At 47.8% G+C, this 17822-nt stretch overlaps 1 protein-coding gene across 1 annotated transcript in view; it reads right to left on the minus strand.

The window, feature by feature from the left end:
• The window catches only part of LOC138287474 (estradiol 17 beta-dehydrogenase 5-like), a 222345-nt gene extending 207085 nt beyond the window's left edge, over nucleotides 1–15260 (minus strand). The window contains exon 1 of the mRNA XM_069227915.1: nucleotides 15071–15260. Within this exon, the coding sequence (XP_069084016.1) occupies nucleotides 15071–15157 (87 nt within the window). The 5' untranslated portion in view covers nucleotides 15158–15260. The remainder of the gene's footprint in view (nucleotides 1–15070) is intronic.
• Between the last annotated feature and the right edge of the window lie 2562 nt (nucleotides 15261–17822).

Here is a 17822-nt window from a genome sequence, read left to right on the forward strand (position 1 = left end):
GGGCAAGTGCAACCAGATGACCATGGCTGGGGCTGTTGTTTACTTAAAAAATTATAACTCTGATTCTACTTACAGGGTTCCTGTTGTTTCAGTGTCTTTTTAATTTTTAAAATATACTTGTGTTGTGTTTTCACTTTATTAGTGTTTGAGTACTGCATAAATACTTTACACGTTGCCTCTTAGTTAAGCCTGACTTCTCTTTGCTATAAGTTAAAGGGTTCACCCTGACAAGGATTGTGGTTATTATTTGAGATGGGTAGTTACCTCTGAACTAATACCCCAATTTCTCATACAGGCAAGGAACTGTGCCTGTACCTTCCTCCAAAATCAGAGACCAAGGCAAGCCCCACTAAACATCAAAACTCCAGACCCACAATGAGGCAACATCACAGCCTCTAAGAGGCAATGGAAGGACCACAGAATCACCCACAAACATAGAGGACAGGCTTACAACATTTCTACTGGTTCAGCATAGGTGTTGGACCTGGCCCTTTTTGCACGGTCATCCCCAAACTTTTTGCCTCCTTCTTCCTATTTTGTCTGACCTCTTGTTATTGGCTCTAGGACTCTGAGCACTTTATCACTGGCGATCAGTGCTAAAGTGCAGGTGCTCTTCCTTCTAAAGTTGGTATGATTGGCTTACACCTAATTGGCACATTTAATTGACCTGTAAGTCCCTTGTACATTGGTAGCTCTACACCCAGGGCCTGTAAATTAAATACTATTAGTGGCCTTCAGCACTGCTTGCGCCACCCACCGAAGTAGCCTTTCAACCCTGTATCAGGACTGCTAGTGCAGGGCCTGCATGTGCAGTTTAATGCCACAGGGACCTGGCGTCTAAATTTACTTGCCAGCCCTGGAACTCCCCTTTTACTACATGTAAGTCACCGCTAAGATAGGCCCTAGCTAGCCTTACGGGCTGAGTGCTATGTATGTAGAAGGCAGGACCTGTGCCTGGTTGTGTGGCCTGTCCTGGTAGTGACAAACAGCCTATTTGGTTTCTCACTGCTGTGAGTACTCATAGGATTGCATTGGAAATTTCCTGCCTTATGTCTAGGGGGTATGTCTAGAGGTAGCGTAGGCATGTTTGGTATGGTTGTAATGGGAGTGAGAAATGTTGCTTATTGGTGTAGGTGGATTTTTATTGCCAATATAGAAATGCCCCTTCTAAAAAGTGTGCATTTCCCTGTGCTTATGACTCTGGTGTTTTGCAGCTTGAATCCAATCTACGTCTGGGGCAGAGTGACAACTGGGCTTTGTGCATACTTTTCAGACAGCCTATACACAGGGAGGTTGGAGGTGTCACAGAGGTGCTTCTGCATATTGAATGGTTTTCCTGGGCTGAGAGAAGGGGAGGCAGGGCACACCTGTATTTGTAAAGGCTGTGCCATGGCCTCACACAAAGGGCCTGTTCACCCCTATTTGATGTCTGGAGCCTGTGCTGGAGGAGAGAGGGGACACTCCCAGAACCAGTTGTAACTGGTTGGAAGCCTTTTTCCCCTCTTTTTAAGTGTGTGCAAAAATGAGTATAAGTACAGGGGATTTTCTCCATGCTTAGACACTCTGGAACAACTGTAATGGACACAGAATTCTACTGAAGGGGCTCACCAGGAACTGACTTGGACTGCTGTTGCTGTGCTGACCTGTGACCTGCTGGTTCACAAGGAGAAACTGCCTGACTGCATTCCTCTGGTGCTGGCTGGCCTGCTTTTGGGCCCTACCGTCCTGTGCTTCCACTTGTGTCCCACAAGGGATGGGTGCTGTGGCACCTGCATCTACTTGATTCCCAGCTCCCAGGGCCACCCTAGAGTTGGCCACGACGACAGTGCGTTTGGGGGGAGACACGTGGTCCCCCGAGTCACCTGAGGCTGAGACAGCCTCTGTTTTCCCCACCGGGCACCGAGGAAGCCTGAGGGGGGTTGTATGGTGTCCCCGGTCAAGGAGGGGGCACCCCGAGAGCAGGACGCGGGGGAAACGAGGATAAGTCCCTCTTTCCCAGTCGCTGCATGAGGAGCATGAATGCTCCAGTACTGCTTTAGTTTCTGTGGCTTCCCTGCCCAGGTGGGGGCCAGTTGTGGCCCTGAGGGGCCCCTGCGGCAATTTGCACCCCTGGTTGGCATTGACCCCTGAGGATCGGAGGGCGTATGTGCCGCCCCCCTCCCTCACCCATATTCAGATGACTTTCTTTAGCGGAGAAGGATCACTGGTGCCCCTTATGTGGCCACATGGTTTCGGCCTGCAAACGGGCAAGGGTTGCTTCCTCGTTATGGACATTCCTGGTGTTTTGGTGACATTTGCGCAAGATGATTCTCACTGTGCATTACATGATACTGTTGCTACTTTGCTGGTGACATTTGTTTTCATGATATGTGCAACCCTGATGTTAATGTGATTTTTGTGCAATGCGAGTGCTACAGTGTACATTCATGACTTGCCAGGTGCTCTCTGATGTTGCTTTTATGGGAATTTATGATGGTAGTATGATATGTGCACTTTTTTAGCAATATTTACCTGACTGCTGCTTATGTTGCAGAATAACCAGTAACCTCTATGTGTATGTGACTACTGCTGGCTTTCGCAGAGTAATAGTACTGTGTAATGTCCTGACAACTGCTTGGGTAGCAGGGTATAAATGATGTTGTGTTTGGTCTAATAATATTGTATACAATACAGTTTACTTTTATATAACTTGGTGTTGTGTTTCCTTTGTGGTGGGGATAGTGTGTCACGTGTGTTGTGCAATGGCTTTACACATTACCTCTGGGATAGGCCTGACTACCAAGGGGGTGAGCAGGGGTTATCTTGGGTGTGTAACTCCCTCGCCCTCATTAGAGTGGGTGGGTTCTGCCTGGCTTAGGTGCATACCCTAGCCAACCAGAAACTCTATTTCTAACAACAGGCCTGAAGGCAGGGCACTTGCTAGAAGTCTGTTAAATCTGGTTGTCAAAATGCAACACCCCTGATGCCACTCCTAGTGGTCAGGGTTCTAATGGAGAGGGTAGAGACATACCCTGTGAGTCTTGGTGGTATTCCTATCACTACGAGCAATAAGTGCATACTCATTCTCATGGACCACATTGCCAGAGGCAGTGCAGCTGCAGGTGTGGCCAGGGACCCTTTGGAGATTCTGTACCTGGATTACAAGTCAGACAGGTGTACCAACTTCATGTCCCCCTACATAACATTAGTATTTGTAAAGCACACGTTCACCCGCAGGCATCTTGGCGCTGAATAACAGATGTTTATTGTTACCCAACTCAATGGTACTCATTTTATCGACCTCAGAATTTTGGATGAAAGGCTGAGTGAACCTACCAGGATTTGAACCTGTGACCATGAGGTCAAACACAGGCCCCTATAGTGGACGCATTAGTCCACTAAGCCACCAGACCCGGCTTCATGTCAAGTGATAGAAATGGAGTGTGAACTACCAGTTTTCCACAGAGTACCACCTGTGACCGGGAGATTGCTGGTCACAGATGGTACTCTGTGGATGGGCACGGATGATACTCTGTGCACAAATTCATGATGGGCACTGTAAAGGGCCCATTCAGAGGTACTGGGGTGTCCTTCCATTTCTGATTCAGGCCTAATTGGAGGGTCTTGGGTTCAGTCTATTCAATGTACTTATGGGACATCCTGTAGTGGGCCCCATCAGCTTTATAAAGACGTTTTAACTGAAATATCATTGAATACCGGGTAGTGAAGTCTACAGGTTTGCAAATATTGTTTGAGCCCTTCCATCTTTGCAGTAAATGATTTGGTTTTGTGTTTTTTTTCAGGAGTCTTCCAGTGTTATCAATCATTTGGAGATTCCAAGCGGTACATTAATTTAAAAGCCAGAGGTTCTAGTTTCACCACTGAATTGTGTTTTCATTACCATTTGTAGTGTACTGCGTACTTGGACCATTTGATTTCTACTGTAAATATATTTTTATATTTTGAGATATTGAAATTCTATGTTTGAATTCTGCTTTATATTTTGCATTTTATTTTAAAAAAAGAACATTTTCTGTTAATACACATTTCTAAAAATAACTTGCTGATTGGATAGGGAGCCCAAAATGTGGCATGGAATCTTATACACCACATGTCTGCCTGGAAGAAATTGTGGTTTGGGTAATATATATTTAGTGACCATGCTGACTGTTCAGTGAAGTACAGTATTCCAAATTGAACAGAGTGAAAGAACTGGCAAGGGACTACAGCACCGTAGAAGTGACATAAAAACTACCTTTCTTCTACAGCTCTTAAACCAGGTAGACATATACCTCTTGGCATTCACTTTGAGGGGAAGTCACATCTTATGCCTGTGGGATGCTCTATTTGGTGTGTAGTTTTCAAGAAGTGCTGCACATTTACAGAAACCTGTCTACAAATTCTCATTTTTGGGACTTCTGTGATAATTATTTTGTTCTGTAGCGCACCTCTACACTGCCTCACTTGACCTAGGCCTTGATTTTTCCTCCATGCTTATCCGGAAATTGAAGGAGGTGTGTGAGTCTGCTTTGCATCACAGGTGGAGTCCCTGGTGTCTTGGAGGATGGAGAACATCGGCACTCCCACCTATGATAATGCTCGGTTGTCTCTCCTGTGGTGAAAAGGCTTGATGCAAGTTGTCTAGTTAAGCTAGCCAGTACGACTGGAACTATACACTTCTACCATTATTTAGAAGGAATAATTGTAAAGAGTGGAGAATTTTATATCTTTAAAAGATCGTGAAGAGACAGTATGATTAAACTGGAGAAGGAGATTGAAGGAGAGAGAATGGCCCTTTCCAGCCTGTGCCATTTGCAGGTATGCTTTGCAGGTGAGTAGGAATGAAAAATACTCTGATATCTAAAGAAAATGATAAATTCATGGGACTATCGAGTGGTGAACGTTTCATTCACACATCTCTTAGTGGAATAAATTCTGCTGGCGGATCCCACTTCACAATTAGCATTTCCATAACCAGAGGATTTTTAGACAGCACCCAACTCCAGATCAGGTGCTTAATAAATTCCCAGCTGGGCAGAGAACCCAAAAAGTGGTACGACGATGCATACTCATGTATCACCTGTTCTGCACAACTGCTAGGGCACCTCAATTTGTATGCCAAGTGTTCACTCCAGCATGGGTTTCTGTAGGTATAAGGCAATGGGAGTGAAAGGGGAAACCCACCATAAGATTAGAGTGATGAGATAGATAAAGAACAAACTGATATGTTACGACTATTTGTAGAGGGCACATCTCGCCCAGGGGAGGTATCCAGGCACTACCAGAAACTGCTGATGTGTCAGCAATTATTGGGTGGGTAGGGATATGAAAGGGTGTCATTGTAGTTGCTGGCAGGCCTGTTGACATGGAAAGCAGACATAGTGAGACATGGCAGAGGAAGGTGCTTTCACTTTGCACAGAGAATAATATTGGTGGACGGAGGAATGGTCCGATTCTTACACAGCCAGAAACCTCAGTATTGCATCCCTGGAATTGTCCACATTGGTGCTTGTGGTGTACCTTGGGGAAGAGAGGTGAGGAGAAATGAATAACTTTTGTGGGGATAATATGACAGTGATGAGCAGTGAACAGGCTGACTACACACCACCACTAATTGTTTGAACTACTAAAGGGTCTAACCCTGCAGCACAACCTCGTGCCCAGAAGACATGCATTCCAGGCCTAGATTCTAGCACAACTGACATTTTGTTGACATTAGATCATCGTTATATCTATATAGCCCAATGTTGAGGAAAATACCGGCCAAGAAAGGCCCTTTACTCTGACCACAAGCAAGAGCTTAATGTCTAGGGAAGAACCTTTATCAACACTTGCAGCCCAAGGCAGAAGAGCTCTAATGCTATTAGCTCATTTCACCCACTGGTGGCAGAGTGTTCCACATCAAACAGGAAGAAGGTTAAAAACAAGGAGCCATTGAAGTGTTGGGGATGAATGTGTATAAATAACCATTATGAGTTCTTTGACTCTCTCCAATGGATCTGGGAGTATTTCAGTGGTCTAAATAAAAATATCCCAGCCAATGGCATGGCGGTTTTCAAAATGCTCAAATCTTTCACTAAAGTGGCGAAAACTAGGTGTCATCTTTTTTTTTAGATACCACAGCACTGCTTTTTGGTACACTGGCCAAACTGTAGCTAGATCATAACTCTTTATCACAATAAACAAAACATGTAATCGACTACCCTTGAAGCAAATGCCGAGCGAGGTAACCGGAGAGGTGGCTACCTTTCGAATCAGCTGGTGATGAAATGCTGGTGAATCACTCCGAAGTGCCCGCTGTACAATGCAGAGGGTCTTGAAATACATCCATTGCTCCACCTAGTAAAGTTTCTAAAGGAAACGGCTCGCTCAAGGATGTTAAATGAGTCCCAGATAATTATATATTTTTTTCTCAGGTCAATTACTGTGCCATTTATCGACCGCCAGCACTTTGGCCCACCTTCGCCTAATTTCAGTAATTTTGTTTTTCTAAGATCGATAGTCGAAATGTCGAAATGTTTAAGTGGTTACTGTCACCTGGAGCCTAAAGCAGGTGATGAATTCTGACCGGACTTTGGTTCACCAGGATCCTATGATCTGTGTACGCTGGCATTGGAGGGGTATATTTACGCAATTTTGGAGGGAACCATTTACATATCCAATTCACATTGACCCACTTGTTAAGGGAATGACCTGGAAACTCTCAACACGTACCACTTCCAGTATGATGAATCCTCTTAATGGACCTATGTGTGGAACAAATGATTATAGGAAAGGAAGTATTGTTAAGCAGCCAGCATATATAGTGTACTTGATAGACATTCCCAATCTGGGACGAAATACAAGGGAGGATAGGGGATCACTGATAAATAATATAACTCATTGGATCAGACATGAACCTCAGTGTTTGTCACAAGTGAAAGCAGACATCTTAAGAGCTGAGCAAATTTCGGGCAGTACCGGGGAGTACAAAGATGGTGGACTTTTTTTGAGAACCCGACAAATAGTATTTTCTAAATCCAAAAGTCTGGGCTGATCACTTTTCTACATTTTACTCATGTAGCAATGATGATGTCCACCCACTCCTGGTAGCTCTAGATCCTCCACACAATTGCCATTCAGTTAATTGTGCGCCAGCGCTGGGAAAAGGCAGGAATGTATTGTATTATTTTAAATATGGCGCATTCCTACGCTTTCCCAATCATGCAGTGCAATAAGGTGACGTGCTGCGATGTGTGATTATTTGATAAATAGGACCCTAAATGTATAGGTTGAGGCCTAGATTTACTAAGATTTTGCGTCAGGTTGTGTCACTTTTTTGTCACAGCTCCGATGCAAAATCTGTTTTGGATGTACAAAGCCACACACATTCCGGATTGTGGTTTTGTAATAAAAAAAGAAAGCCATTTCAAAATATAGTGCTGCATTGCATTACCTTACGTCAGGTAGGCATTACACGAGTGGTACTTGGGCATTCCTGTGCAGCTACCCATGTATTTTGACACAAACCCATATTAACAAATACTTATAAACATCACTTTGACACCAAATGTGCACCGACCTGAGTCAAGTGTAACAAGGAGAACTATGTTTATTTCTCCGTGTGTTGTTTTTGTAGGGACCCGTGGAGAGCAGACGCAGTCTAGTCTCTCCACGGGGGCATTCGGGACAGGAAGTGACACACCAGGACAGGGATTGGCTGGGGCTAGGTGGGGGGAGGGTCTAATGGTGGGAGTATATAGGAGGAATGGGATTAGGGGGACGGCCTCTTCCGCGACAGCCTGCCGCGCTGTCATGAAGTTGGCTGTGGGTTTTTTTTTCTTGTTCAATATTGAAAAGGTAGGGGGTGGATTACTAGGTTCTTGGAGGAACTCGCGGTGAGTGGGGGCTGCGCGGGCCGTGCCCCGCGATGTCGCCTGGCCAGCCAGGCAAATTTGCCCAGGCCTGTTTTGTGGGCCGGGCCTCGGGGGACAAGGAGCGCTGGAAATATGGCGCAGCGCAAGGCGGAGAGGCGGCTGTACAGCGCGTCGTCCGCGGCTCAGGTGCGGGAACAATCGGTTTTCTGTGGGGCGGGTGTGGCTATTCACCCCCACCTGTTTTTCACAAATTTGCACACCGCATGTTGTTCTTTCCTGGCCAGGCAGGCCGGCCAGGCAGGGCGTTTTTTCGGCAGGGCGGGGATAGCCCATTCACGCGGAGTAGGGCCCAGAGGTTGGGAGCGGACGGGGTGGGGGGGGGGGGAACTAGCAGGGCCCTGCCCAGTCTCAACTTTTATTGGTGGTGGGGGGAGGTGGGAAGCTGGGGAACTGGGGTGAGAGGTTACCCGTTAATACGCAGGCTGTAAGGGCATGTAAAGGTAGAGAGGAGAGGCATAGTGGGGTTTGTGTTTCCCCCCCCCCAGGGGGTACCAAAGGAGATGGTTTGGGGTGCACCCCGGTGCAGGTCCCCCCCCTCTGGTTGAGCATGACAGCGGGCGGGGGGGAGTGGCATGGCGGGGACAGCGGCAACTGTGGCGGTGGCCCCCCCCCCCCCCACCCCTCGTCCCCCTCGGGAGGGTAAAGGCAATGATCTGCGTGGCTGGCAGGGGACATCGGAGACAGTAGGGAGGTGGGCTCGGGTAGCCGGGGGCGGCAGGGGGCTAGTGGACAGGACATAGGAAAGGGGGGACGCTGGCGCCTTGGTCAAGAGGGCCTGAATTAGTCGGAGTAGTAGGAGGGGGTGCCGCATGAGGATCTTAGGAAGGGGCAGACGGCTGGGGCGGCCAAGGGGGCAGGCAGCGCGCAGGTAGTGCATGGCGCACACGGCCATGCAAGTCGACGAGAGTCGAAGTCAGCTGTGGAGGCTGGCAGAAAGGTGGCGAAACCAACGGGGCGCAACACGGCCCTCGGACGTTGGCCCGAAGCACTAGAGGGGTCACCGGCGGCATTCTCTACAACGTGGGAACGTGGACACCACACATATGGCACACGCCATCAGGGGTAAGGAGCTGGGGAGTGAGTGCTTGACGTATTTTCTGAAGGTGCTAGGGACACGTGTGTGGGAAAGACGATGATGTGGGGCAATTCATTTTGAGGTGGTGTAGAGGTTGAGAGGAAAGGGAGATTCATGAGTACGTGGGACTTTGAAGCGGGAAGGGGAAGGGGCGCAGGTGCGGCGTGACCCCCCCCCTTTTTTCAGTTAATGTTTTGCAGAATGCCAAGATGGAAATAAGGAATTTTTTCGCAACGAGAATCGCGATTGCAAGGCAATGGTGGACACTGGAGCAGGCGCACAGTGGTGCCAGGTATGGTGAATTGGGGGTCCAGTGTGATACTTTGCTGGGTAGCTACGGTGCACTGCATGGCATATTGGGATGGGGGATTACGCCATACACGGAGTGCCTCGGTATAGGTGCAACACAGGTGGAGCGCCAGGAAGGGGGTAGTGGCCCAAGAGTAAAGAGTTACGAGTGGGGAGGGAGAGACGATATCGGTAAGGGAGACTGAAGGTGAGGAGACAGAGAAGGGGACACAGGTTAAAGCTCTTGTGCAGGGGTTGGACAAAGTTTTTGGTTTTTCATTTTGTGGAGTAAGCTAAAGATGAGGTTGCGGGGAAACAGGAAGGCGTTGATGTTGCGGGCTGCTTCCCAGGAAACAAAAAAAAAAAAAAAAAAACATTAAATTACATTGAACAATTAAAATAAAAATTATATATATAAAATGGATGCATGGGTATGGTCCTGGCGCACTAGCTGAATGGGGGTCATCAACATCATTTCAGTTTGGGTCACTGGGGCCCGAGTTTTTGACGCTGGGGCTGACAAATTGCGGTCTGCACCAGAAGTGGCAGTTTCGGAAATGACGGAGTGCACAAAGAAAGGTCAAAGGGAAAACTTGGGAACATGCAAGTGTGGCAGTGGGTTGTGTGGTTTCCCTCACGAAAAGTGGTACTTCAGATTTGTACACACCCGTCATGGATGGGGAAGGCGTTGGTGAATGATTTCATCATCTGGGTGGAGACGCAGGTGGTACATGCGCTAGCGGATGAGGCTAATCGGCTCATTTTGGGGTGTGGCAGAGGCGATGAATGGGCTGAAGGCGACAGTTGAAGCGACTGTCGATTTGAATACTTATGGGGAGATACTGTTACAGTGCTGAGAATTGCTATTGGGGGGGGGCAATATAGGGGGCAGGAGTGCTCATGGAATGTGTAATCCACTGTCCTTTCTCGGCAGCCTTTGGTTCATTTCTGATTGGTTTCCTTTCACAAGGGGAGTGGACACTGGTCGGGGCTGCACTGGTGAAATGATTTCTCTTTGAGGGATGGACACGGTTTTGGGGTTGGGGGCTTGTGATTTGCAGGTTTTCAAGCAGCTCGCAAAAGGGAGTGGTGTTTCTGTTGGCTCCATGGCAGACAGAGGGTACCAGGGGGGGTACTGACAATGGAGAATCAAACTGGACACAGTGGCCTTCACGGCAAGATGCCACGAGGCATGGCAGGGATTTTTCTGGGCACTATGCGGTGTAAGGAATTACTGCGATCAAATTATATGCGCATGGGGGGGACAAGGTACGTGGCAGCTGGGTGGGATTTGTTGAGATGCCGGGTGCATACTTTAATTTCCTAAGGGGCCGGAGGAAGGGTATACGGGTGTGGAACACGTTTCTAGCATGGTTTTACACAGGGTATACAGGGTTTTTGGCGAAAACAGGTACTGTATGGCAGGTGCGGATATTGCCTGATGCGACAGGGGCTGCTTGGGTGTTAGCCAATTTTGGGGATGTACGGTACAGCACGGCAATACGGCTGGAACCAAATTTGTTAAGACAGGAGTATGGTGTTCTAGAAGTTTTTTCACTGTTTGTGGTTGGACAGAATGGGGAGAGAGGTTGGCCACTCGAACCATCAGCACATGTGTGCAATCTGAAGGTAGTGTTTTTTGTTGAACTGACAGAGGGCAAGGGACTTTAGGGTGCTGCATCTGCGGTGGAATTTTCTGCATGCTTCAGGGCTTTGCTCCACAAAATTTTCAAGGCAGCGCGCGTTTAGCTGCCGATGCACTGGATCATTGGAGGTGGCAATAATTTTGGAAGCCTGGCTCAAGCAAGAACGAAGGCAGGTCAAGGTTTCTGGAGGAATTTTTGGGAACAGGGGCGTGGATGGTCATTAAGCGGGCCGAAGGGTCGTTAGCCCCACCCATGCAGAGAAGTTTCCCGCTTGACATGGTTGGTTTTTCAGATTTGGTAGGTTTGTGACGGGGCAATTTGGGGACTGCTGAGCCGTACTTGGAAAGGGAGGGTTTACGTGGTTTTGTCTTGGGGTTGGAAGGGTTTCCCGCACGTCACAAGGGTGGACAAGTGGACAGGTGTTTTCCATGGGCATTTTGGTTTACAATGCTATCCCGTTGGGAACGATATTGTGGAAAGGTTGATGGGGTTTTAAAAAAAAAAGAAAGGACCTGGGGTAGGGAACAGCGGTGAACAAGGTTTATTGCGTTTGTCCACCGGTTTGAAATTGTACGTATTGCCAATATGCTGGTTGGGTGCACTGGAAGTGGCATGGTCAGCTTCGGCAGGGTAGATAGGTTTGGGGCTCATATGGGAGTTTAGGAGTTGACGATTGGAGGGAAGTCGGTTAGCAGGTGTGGGGGGGGTTAGTTGAGTGGCGGTTGGCGGGATAATTGGTATTTTTGGTATATATATATATATATATATATATTTAAAAAAATATATATATATATATAATAATAAATGGGGGGCCAGGGAAGCAGACATGGGGAGCACAGAGGGAGTTGCAGCAGCATGGCTGGTATGTGAATGGGGGACAGTTTCGGGACGCACAGGGTGACGTGAGGGAAGGAAGCTGTTTGTCGGGCAAAAGGGGAAATATATTATGCATTTCCATTTGATGGCGGTCTTGAGGATGGCATTGTCTGGGTTAGGCAGTAGGCCAATTGTCTGCGTGTTTTTTCATTTATGTGGAGCAGCCACGGTGGCAGACAGTTTAGGTTGGCACTGGTTTTCCTTCTGGTGGGTTGGGGTGGTGGTAAAACGCAGTGTCCGTCAGGTGGGGGGCATGAGCAGTGAGAGTCAAGGCAAGAGGTATAAGGGCATGGTAGCGGAAGCAGAGGGGGGGGTTTGTGATAGTCTACCTTTAAACTATGGTGCTTCTTTGCAGATTAGTCCATCATTAGTACACCATTATGTATTTTCTTTGCAGGATACATAAGTGGCCCCGGGTAAGCGGACGTGGTTCCATTGCATTGAGCATCATCAGTCATGTGCGAGAGGGGATATATGCAGAGGGGCAACTTTACAGAGGTTTGCTGGACCTTTGGGGTGGCCATCACAACATTTTTGTGGGAGGAAAGAGCAACATGGAGTGGGGAAGCTTGCATTTCTTGGATGCCTATTAGGCCAACATGGGGGCTGTATGGACAATTTGGTTACACCTGGGGATAATGGCCTGGTACGGCTCCCTGGGGCTCACCCTACGGCAACACATGCAACGGGGCATAGCGTATGTTGCCCAGAATGGGCATGGAATTTGTGTTGTCTGGACTAAGCGGTCCTCAAAAGAAGATGGTGAGGGGCAATGAAACATACCCACGAAAGGGGCTTGGAGGAAGATCAATCTGGCTATGAAGGTTTTTGGCTGGGATTCATTACATGAGTCATGGAATGCAAGGGCATTTATGGTGAAGGAAGCGGGCACTCCACAGATGACGGGTGCATTTTTTCTGAAGACGGGGAATGCATATTACATTATGGTAATGTGTCAAAATCAAAAGAAAAGAAAATGATGAGCTGAACGGCTTAAGGTTGCAGTGTTGCTGTGGGTTCGCTGGTGGGGCAGCAAAACGCCCAAGAGGGGTTTCTGCTGGGTGGCAGTAGATGGGGGAGGGTGGAGAGCCAGATGCGGGCCTGGCCACCCTTCCACGGGGAGAAGAAGAAACAGGTGAAGGATGACAGAGTGGGGGATGCCCGAGACAGGCAGGGGACGGAAGGAAAAGAGGGATTTGTGGGGGAATGCATGTGGATGCTGGAACGGAGGCAAGATTGGAGGAATGAAGTAAAAAGGAAGAATGGGGAGAGTTCAAATGGGGAGGTTGAAAGGTCGATAAGTTGAAGTTACAGTGGATATCAATGTTATGTTATGTTTGCAATCCTGTCCTAATAAATGGCCTTTTACACTAATAAGTGAGTGTCGACTATTATGTCCCGATGTAGGGACCCGTGGAGAGCAGACGCAGTCTAGTCTCTCCACGGGGGCATTCGGGACAGGAAGTGACACACCAGGACAGGGATTGGCTGGGGCTAGGTGGGGGGAGGGTCTAATGGTGGGAGTATATAGGAGGAATGGGATTAGGGGGACGGCCTCTTCCGCGACAGCCTGCCGCGCTGTCATGAAGTTGGCCACCCACCCGCCCTACATAGGGAATAAGGTAAAGTGAATGGGGGCTAGGGTGATGGGGCAAGAGCAAAGGGGGGAGCATGCCAGAGTTGGGGCAGGTTTGCACAGTGGTAGCAGTAGATGGGGGAGGGTGGAGAGCCAGATGCGGGCCTGGCCACCCTTCCACGGGGAGAAGAAGAAACAGGTGAAGGATGACAGAGTGGGGGATGCCCGAGACAGGCAGGGGACGGATGGAAAAGAGGGATTTGTGGGGGAATGCATGTGGATGCTGGAACGGAGGCAAGATTGGAGGAATGAAGTAAAAAGGAAGAATGGGGAGAGTTCAAAGGGGGAGGTTGAAAGGTCGATAAGTTGAAGTTACAGTGGATATCAATGTTATGTTATGTTTGCAATCCTGTCCTAATAAATGGCCTTTTACACTAATAAGTGAGTGTCGACTATTATGTCCCGATTTCCCTGAGATCCCTCATCCTAAAACTTTCTTTACAGCAATGTATGCCAGCGCCTATCCTGCCTTTCATTGTAGTACGGGAGGTATACAGTACATCCCTTTTAACAAACTCCTCTCTCCTCAAATGAGACCAGCTCTACCCCTTTCTGCAGGCCTTTAAGTGAGATGAAAAAACTGGGGGTTCTCTTAAAGGGGCTTGGCCAGCTTTGTCAACAAGTACAATGGCTTTGTTGTATGACCCCGCCCACTCATAGCCCTGCCCTTCTGAAACACAGAAGCCGCTGCATACCTAGAGTGGAGAGTGTACAGTTTCATTGAATGGAATGTGCAGAATCATTCAGTGAGGCCTTTGGCCGAGTTCTGTTTTACAGCATACCACCTGCTCATACAGTATGGGACACACGAGTAGGGCTGCCGAGTTTCCCTTTGTCCTCTCGTTATAACTTCTAATTCTAGTCGAGCGACATCTTGTGATTCTGTGAAAATCACTTATTCTCCCCGTAGCTATAAACAATGCACGTGACCATGTCTGATGTAACTGGTGCTCGGGTAAAGCGCTCGGCCTTCGTTCGTGCGATATTTAAAAACTACAGAAAATGCACGGGGGGGAGGCGAATCCTACTATACTGAAAGACAAATAGACATTTACAGGATAACTTGTGCAAGGTGAAACCAGAAACACTAGATAAATCATGGCTTTCCCGCGAAAACTGTGTGACCATAGGCAAATATATTTTATTTAACTAAAACTCCTTTTTCTTCATTCTGCCGTATAAAACGCATTCAAATATGTAGGTTCAGACTGCCATTTGTACAAAACTATCACTTTTAATAAGTACTTCTCAGTACAGTGCTACAATGTGCCCTAATAGTGTCACAGCGTCCACGTGTTACAGAAATATATATACATTTTTTAATTTTAAAATGACTATGATATTTTACATTATGTTTGTATGATTCATATAATAAATATTTTCAGGGCTTGGCACGTGCATGGACTCTAAGATCCTGGTCAGGCCCTGTTAATTTTTTGACTCGCCACCTTTGACACAAGATATGTTCCTCTGATTTTTTTTAAAATCCAAATCTCCCGCTTTCCTGTACTAAATATGATATCATTTATGCAGTTTGCAAAGTGTCCATGTCCATTTGCAAAGTGTCCCAGGACATGAGACGACTGGTCAGCTAAGCCTGGGAGATGCACGAAATCAAAGGCAGTACGGAAGCAGAAAGGAGAGATTGACTTACGCCTTCCGGGGCATAGGTTCCGAAGCCGAGGACCGGTATTCGGTTTCCGTCGTTCATTGTGAAGAAGGAATCTTTATTGAGCTCCATGGCTTCTTCGGTGCGCTGCTCTCTGCGGCTTAAGGTTCTGAGGCTCTCTGCTTCCTGCAGTGTGAGACCTCAGACCAAGGAATGCAGCTTTTCACGACTTTCAAGGCCGTAGGGGGAGAGGGCATAATAGCACAAAAATAGCAGCTTTAATGTAAAAGAGAGTACCTGCTCCAGTCAAATAAAAATACACCATGGTATGGGGATGTAGAGGGATTTAGCTGCCAAGTTTCTAGTTTGGTGGTCGTGTGTGACATTACCACACTGGAAGGGTGTTTATGTGTGACATTCTGTGCCTTATGAGTGACACTGTGAGTGAAATCTAACTGGGATTAAAACTGATGAGAAAGAATCCCGTGAGGCACAACATAAAGCTCTGTTAGTACAGCCCTGCCTGGTATCACGCATCAGGCGTGATTGTAACGCATTTAGTGCGGTGGTCCGCATCACTGCATGGAAATGGAAAACCACGGATTATAGCACCTACTCAGCTGTTAATGGGAGAGCTATAATGCACAGATCAGTTGAGCTGAGCTGCAGTGCTGGGTTGAGTGCGCTGTGCGCTGGCACACTAAGGGGCTGGCTCAAGGTGTGCTTGCAGTGGAATACTCCATGTTACAATGTAGCTAAAACTAAGTTAAGTGAACAAAACAGACACATCCAGCCCCGTGCGGCCCGGCTGACAGAAGCACATGCTGACATCACAGTAAGCGTCCAATGGCCAGACCAGTTTGAGTTGGCTGCTTACACCACCGCGCCAACCCAAGCGAAAATGGATTCTGCAGTGCCTCCCGATTCTATGTCAGGACCAGAGGCTCAGATTATGCTTCTCTTTCTATGATTTTTTTTTTCAGCCAAATAAAAGAGATCTTTTTTAATAACCACACTTCCCATAACTACTATAACATGTGAACAACCATAAAGATAGCCCACATATATAAACTCCTGACATCAACAATCTTCTCTTTCTTTGCTGCTTCGCAGCCAGTTTAGTACACCCTTGTCATTTATTTGTAAACTTCGGTGATTGCATTTACGTGTGTTTTAGCGCGCCGCTTCACGAGCGGGGGGCAGAAATGGCCTAAATACAATTTGCCCCTCCAGGGGAGCGACCTTTGCCTAAGGGGTCGCTCCCCATCTGTAAAACAACAACAAAAAATCCCCGGTGCCTAGTGGTTAGGCTGATCTGGCAGAAATGGCCTAAAATAAATTTGTCCCCCAGGGAAACAACTGTTGCCTAAGGGGTCGCTCCCCTTGCGTGAAATTCACACAAAAAAAAAAACTCCCTGGTGTCTAGTGGTTTCTGTCTCCGTTGGGGGCAGATTGGCCTCATAAAAATAGGCCAATCTGCCCCCAAGGGGGACAGAAATGGCATAAATATAATTTGCCTCATAGGGGAGCGACACTTGCCTAAGGGGTCACTCCCCACCTCTAAAAAAAAAACAAAAACAAAATCAAAAACAAAACAAAAAAAAAAAAATGATCCCTGGTGCATAGAGGTTTCTGCCCCGCCTGGGGGCAGATAGGCCTAATAATAGGCCGATCTGCCCCCAGGGGGGGCAGAAAAGGCCTTAAAAAAAATGCCCCCCTGGGAGCGACCCTTGCCAATTTCATAAAAAAAAAAAATCCCTGGTGTCTAGTGGGCGTTTTAGCAGCCGGATTGCTTGCAATCCGGCTGCTAAAACGCTCAGAGAGACTTCAAAGGGAAGGAAATCCCTTTCCTTCCCTTTGAAGCCTCTCCGGCCTCCTCCACGTGATCGCAAGAGAAATGCTTTGCATTTCTCTTCCGATCGCGCTGGCAGCGCAATGGGAGGAGGCCTCTGTGATTGTCAGCGCGCGATTGCGCTCTGACGTCACCGGGGGTGGGTGGGGGTGTCGGCGGTGGAAGGGGAAGGGCTTCCCCTTCCATCCCTGCCTTGGGGGAGTGGGGGGGAACCCCACAGAGGGAGCGCTAGCGCTTCCTCTGGGCTCTGTGCACAGGACGTAATGGTTACGTCCTGGGCACATGAGCACTGTGCCTCAGGACGTAACCATTACGTCCTGGGCACAGAAGGGGTTAACATATGGCACTGTTTCCCCTATATATACAATTAGTTCTCAGATTGAACTGGGAACCAGTTACCTTTTGATACCTAGTGATTAATATCTACCATTCTCCCACTGATTTGCAGGATGGAAATTTCGGCAGAGCGTCACAGTCCCTCCTATTCCAGTTTGCTTTTTGGTCCTCTCTTCTGCTTTCTGTAGTGGGCCACGTGGCACTGGTGAAGATGGTGGGCTACCCCGATGACAGTATTATTTTGCAAACCTTCTCCTGCTCATCCTTCATTCTTTCTTCAGGCATGCCACACATCTGATTTGTGGCATGTCATCAGGTAGCTCTTTCCCTGTAAAGCTACCTGTGACTGCGGGTGGATTAGATCTTCTGGACTTAGAATGCTATTATTCAGCTGCACAGGTCCATTGGGTGGCTCGCTGGCTTTCTGCCCACCTCCCTGCATGAGATGGGGTTTCTCAGTAAAGACTTTTAAGGAAGGCTTAATGCACTGCTCATTGTTTCCTACTGACCATTTTACGGATCACCATCTGGGGTTATCATGCACAGATTTCTCTTGCCTTGCTAGAACCTGTAAGCTCACTGACACGAAGAAACCCTGTGCTCCTGTGT

The sequence above is a fragment of the Pleurodeles waltl genome, chromosome 4_1 (assembly GCF_031143425.1).
Source record: "Pleurodeles waltl isolate 20211129_DDA chromosome 4_1, aPleWal1.hap1.20221129, whole genome shotgun sequence".
NCBI classification, from domain to species: domain Eukaryota; kingdom Metazoa; phylum Chordata; class Amphibia; order Caudata; family Salamandridae; genus Pleurodeles; species Pleurodeles waltl.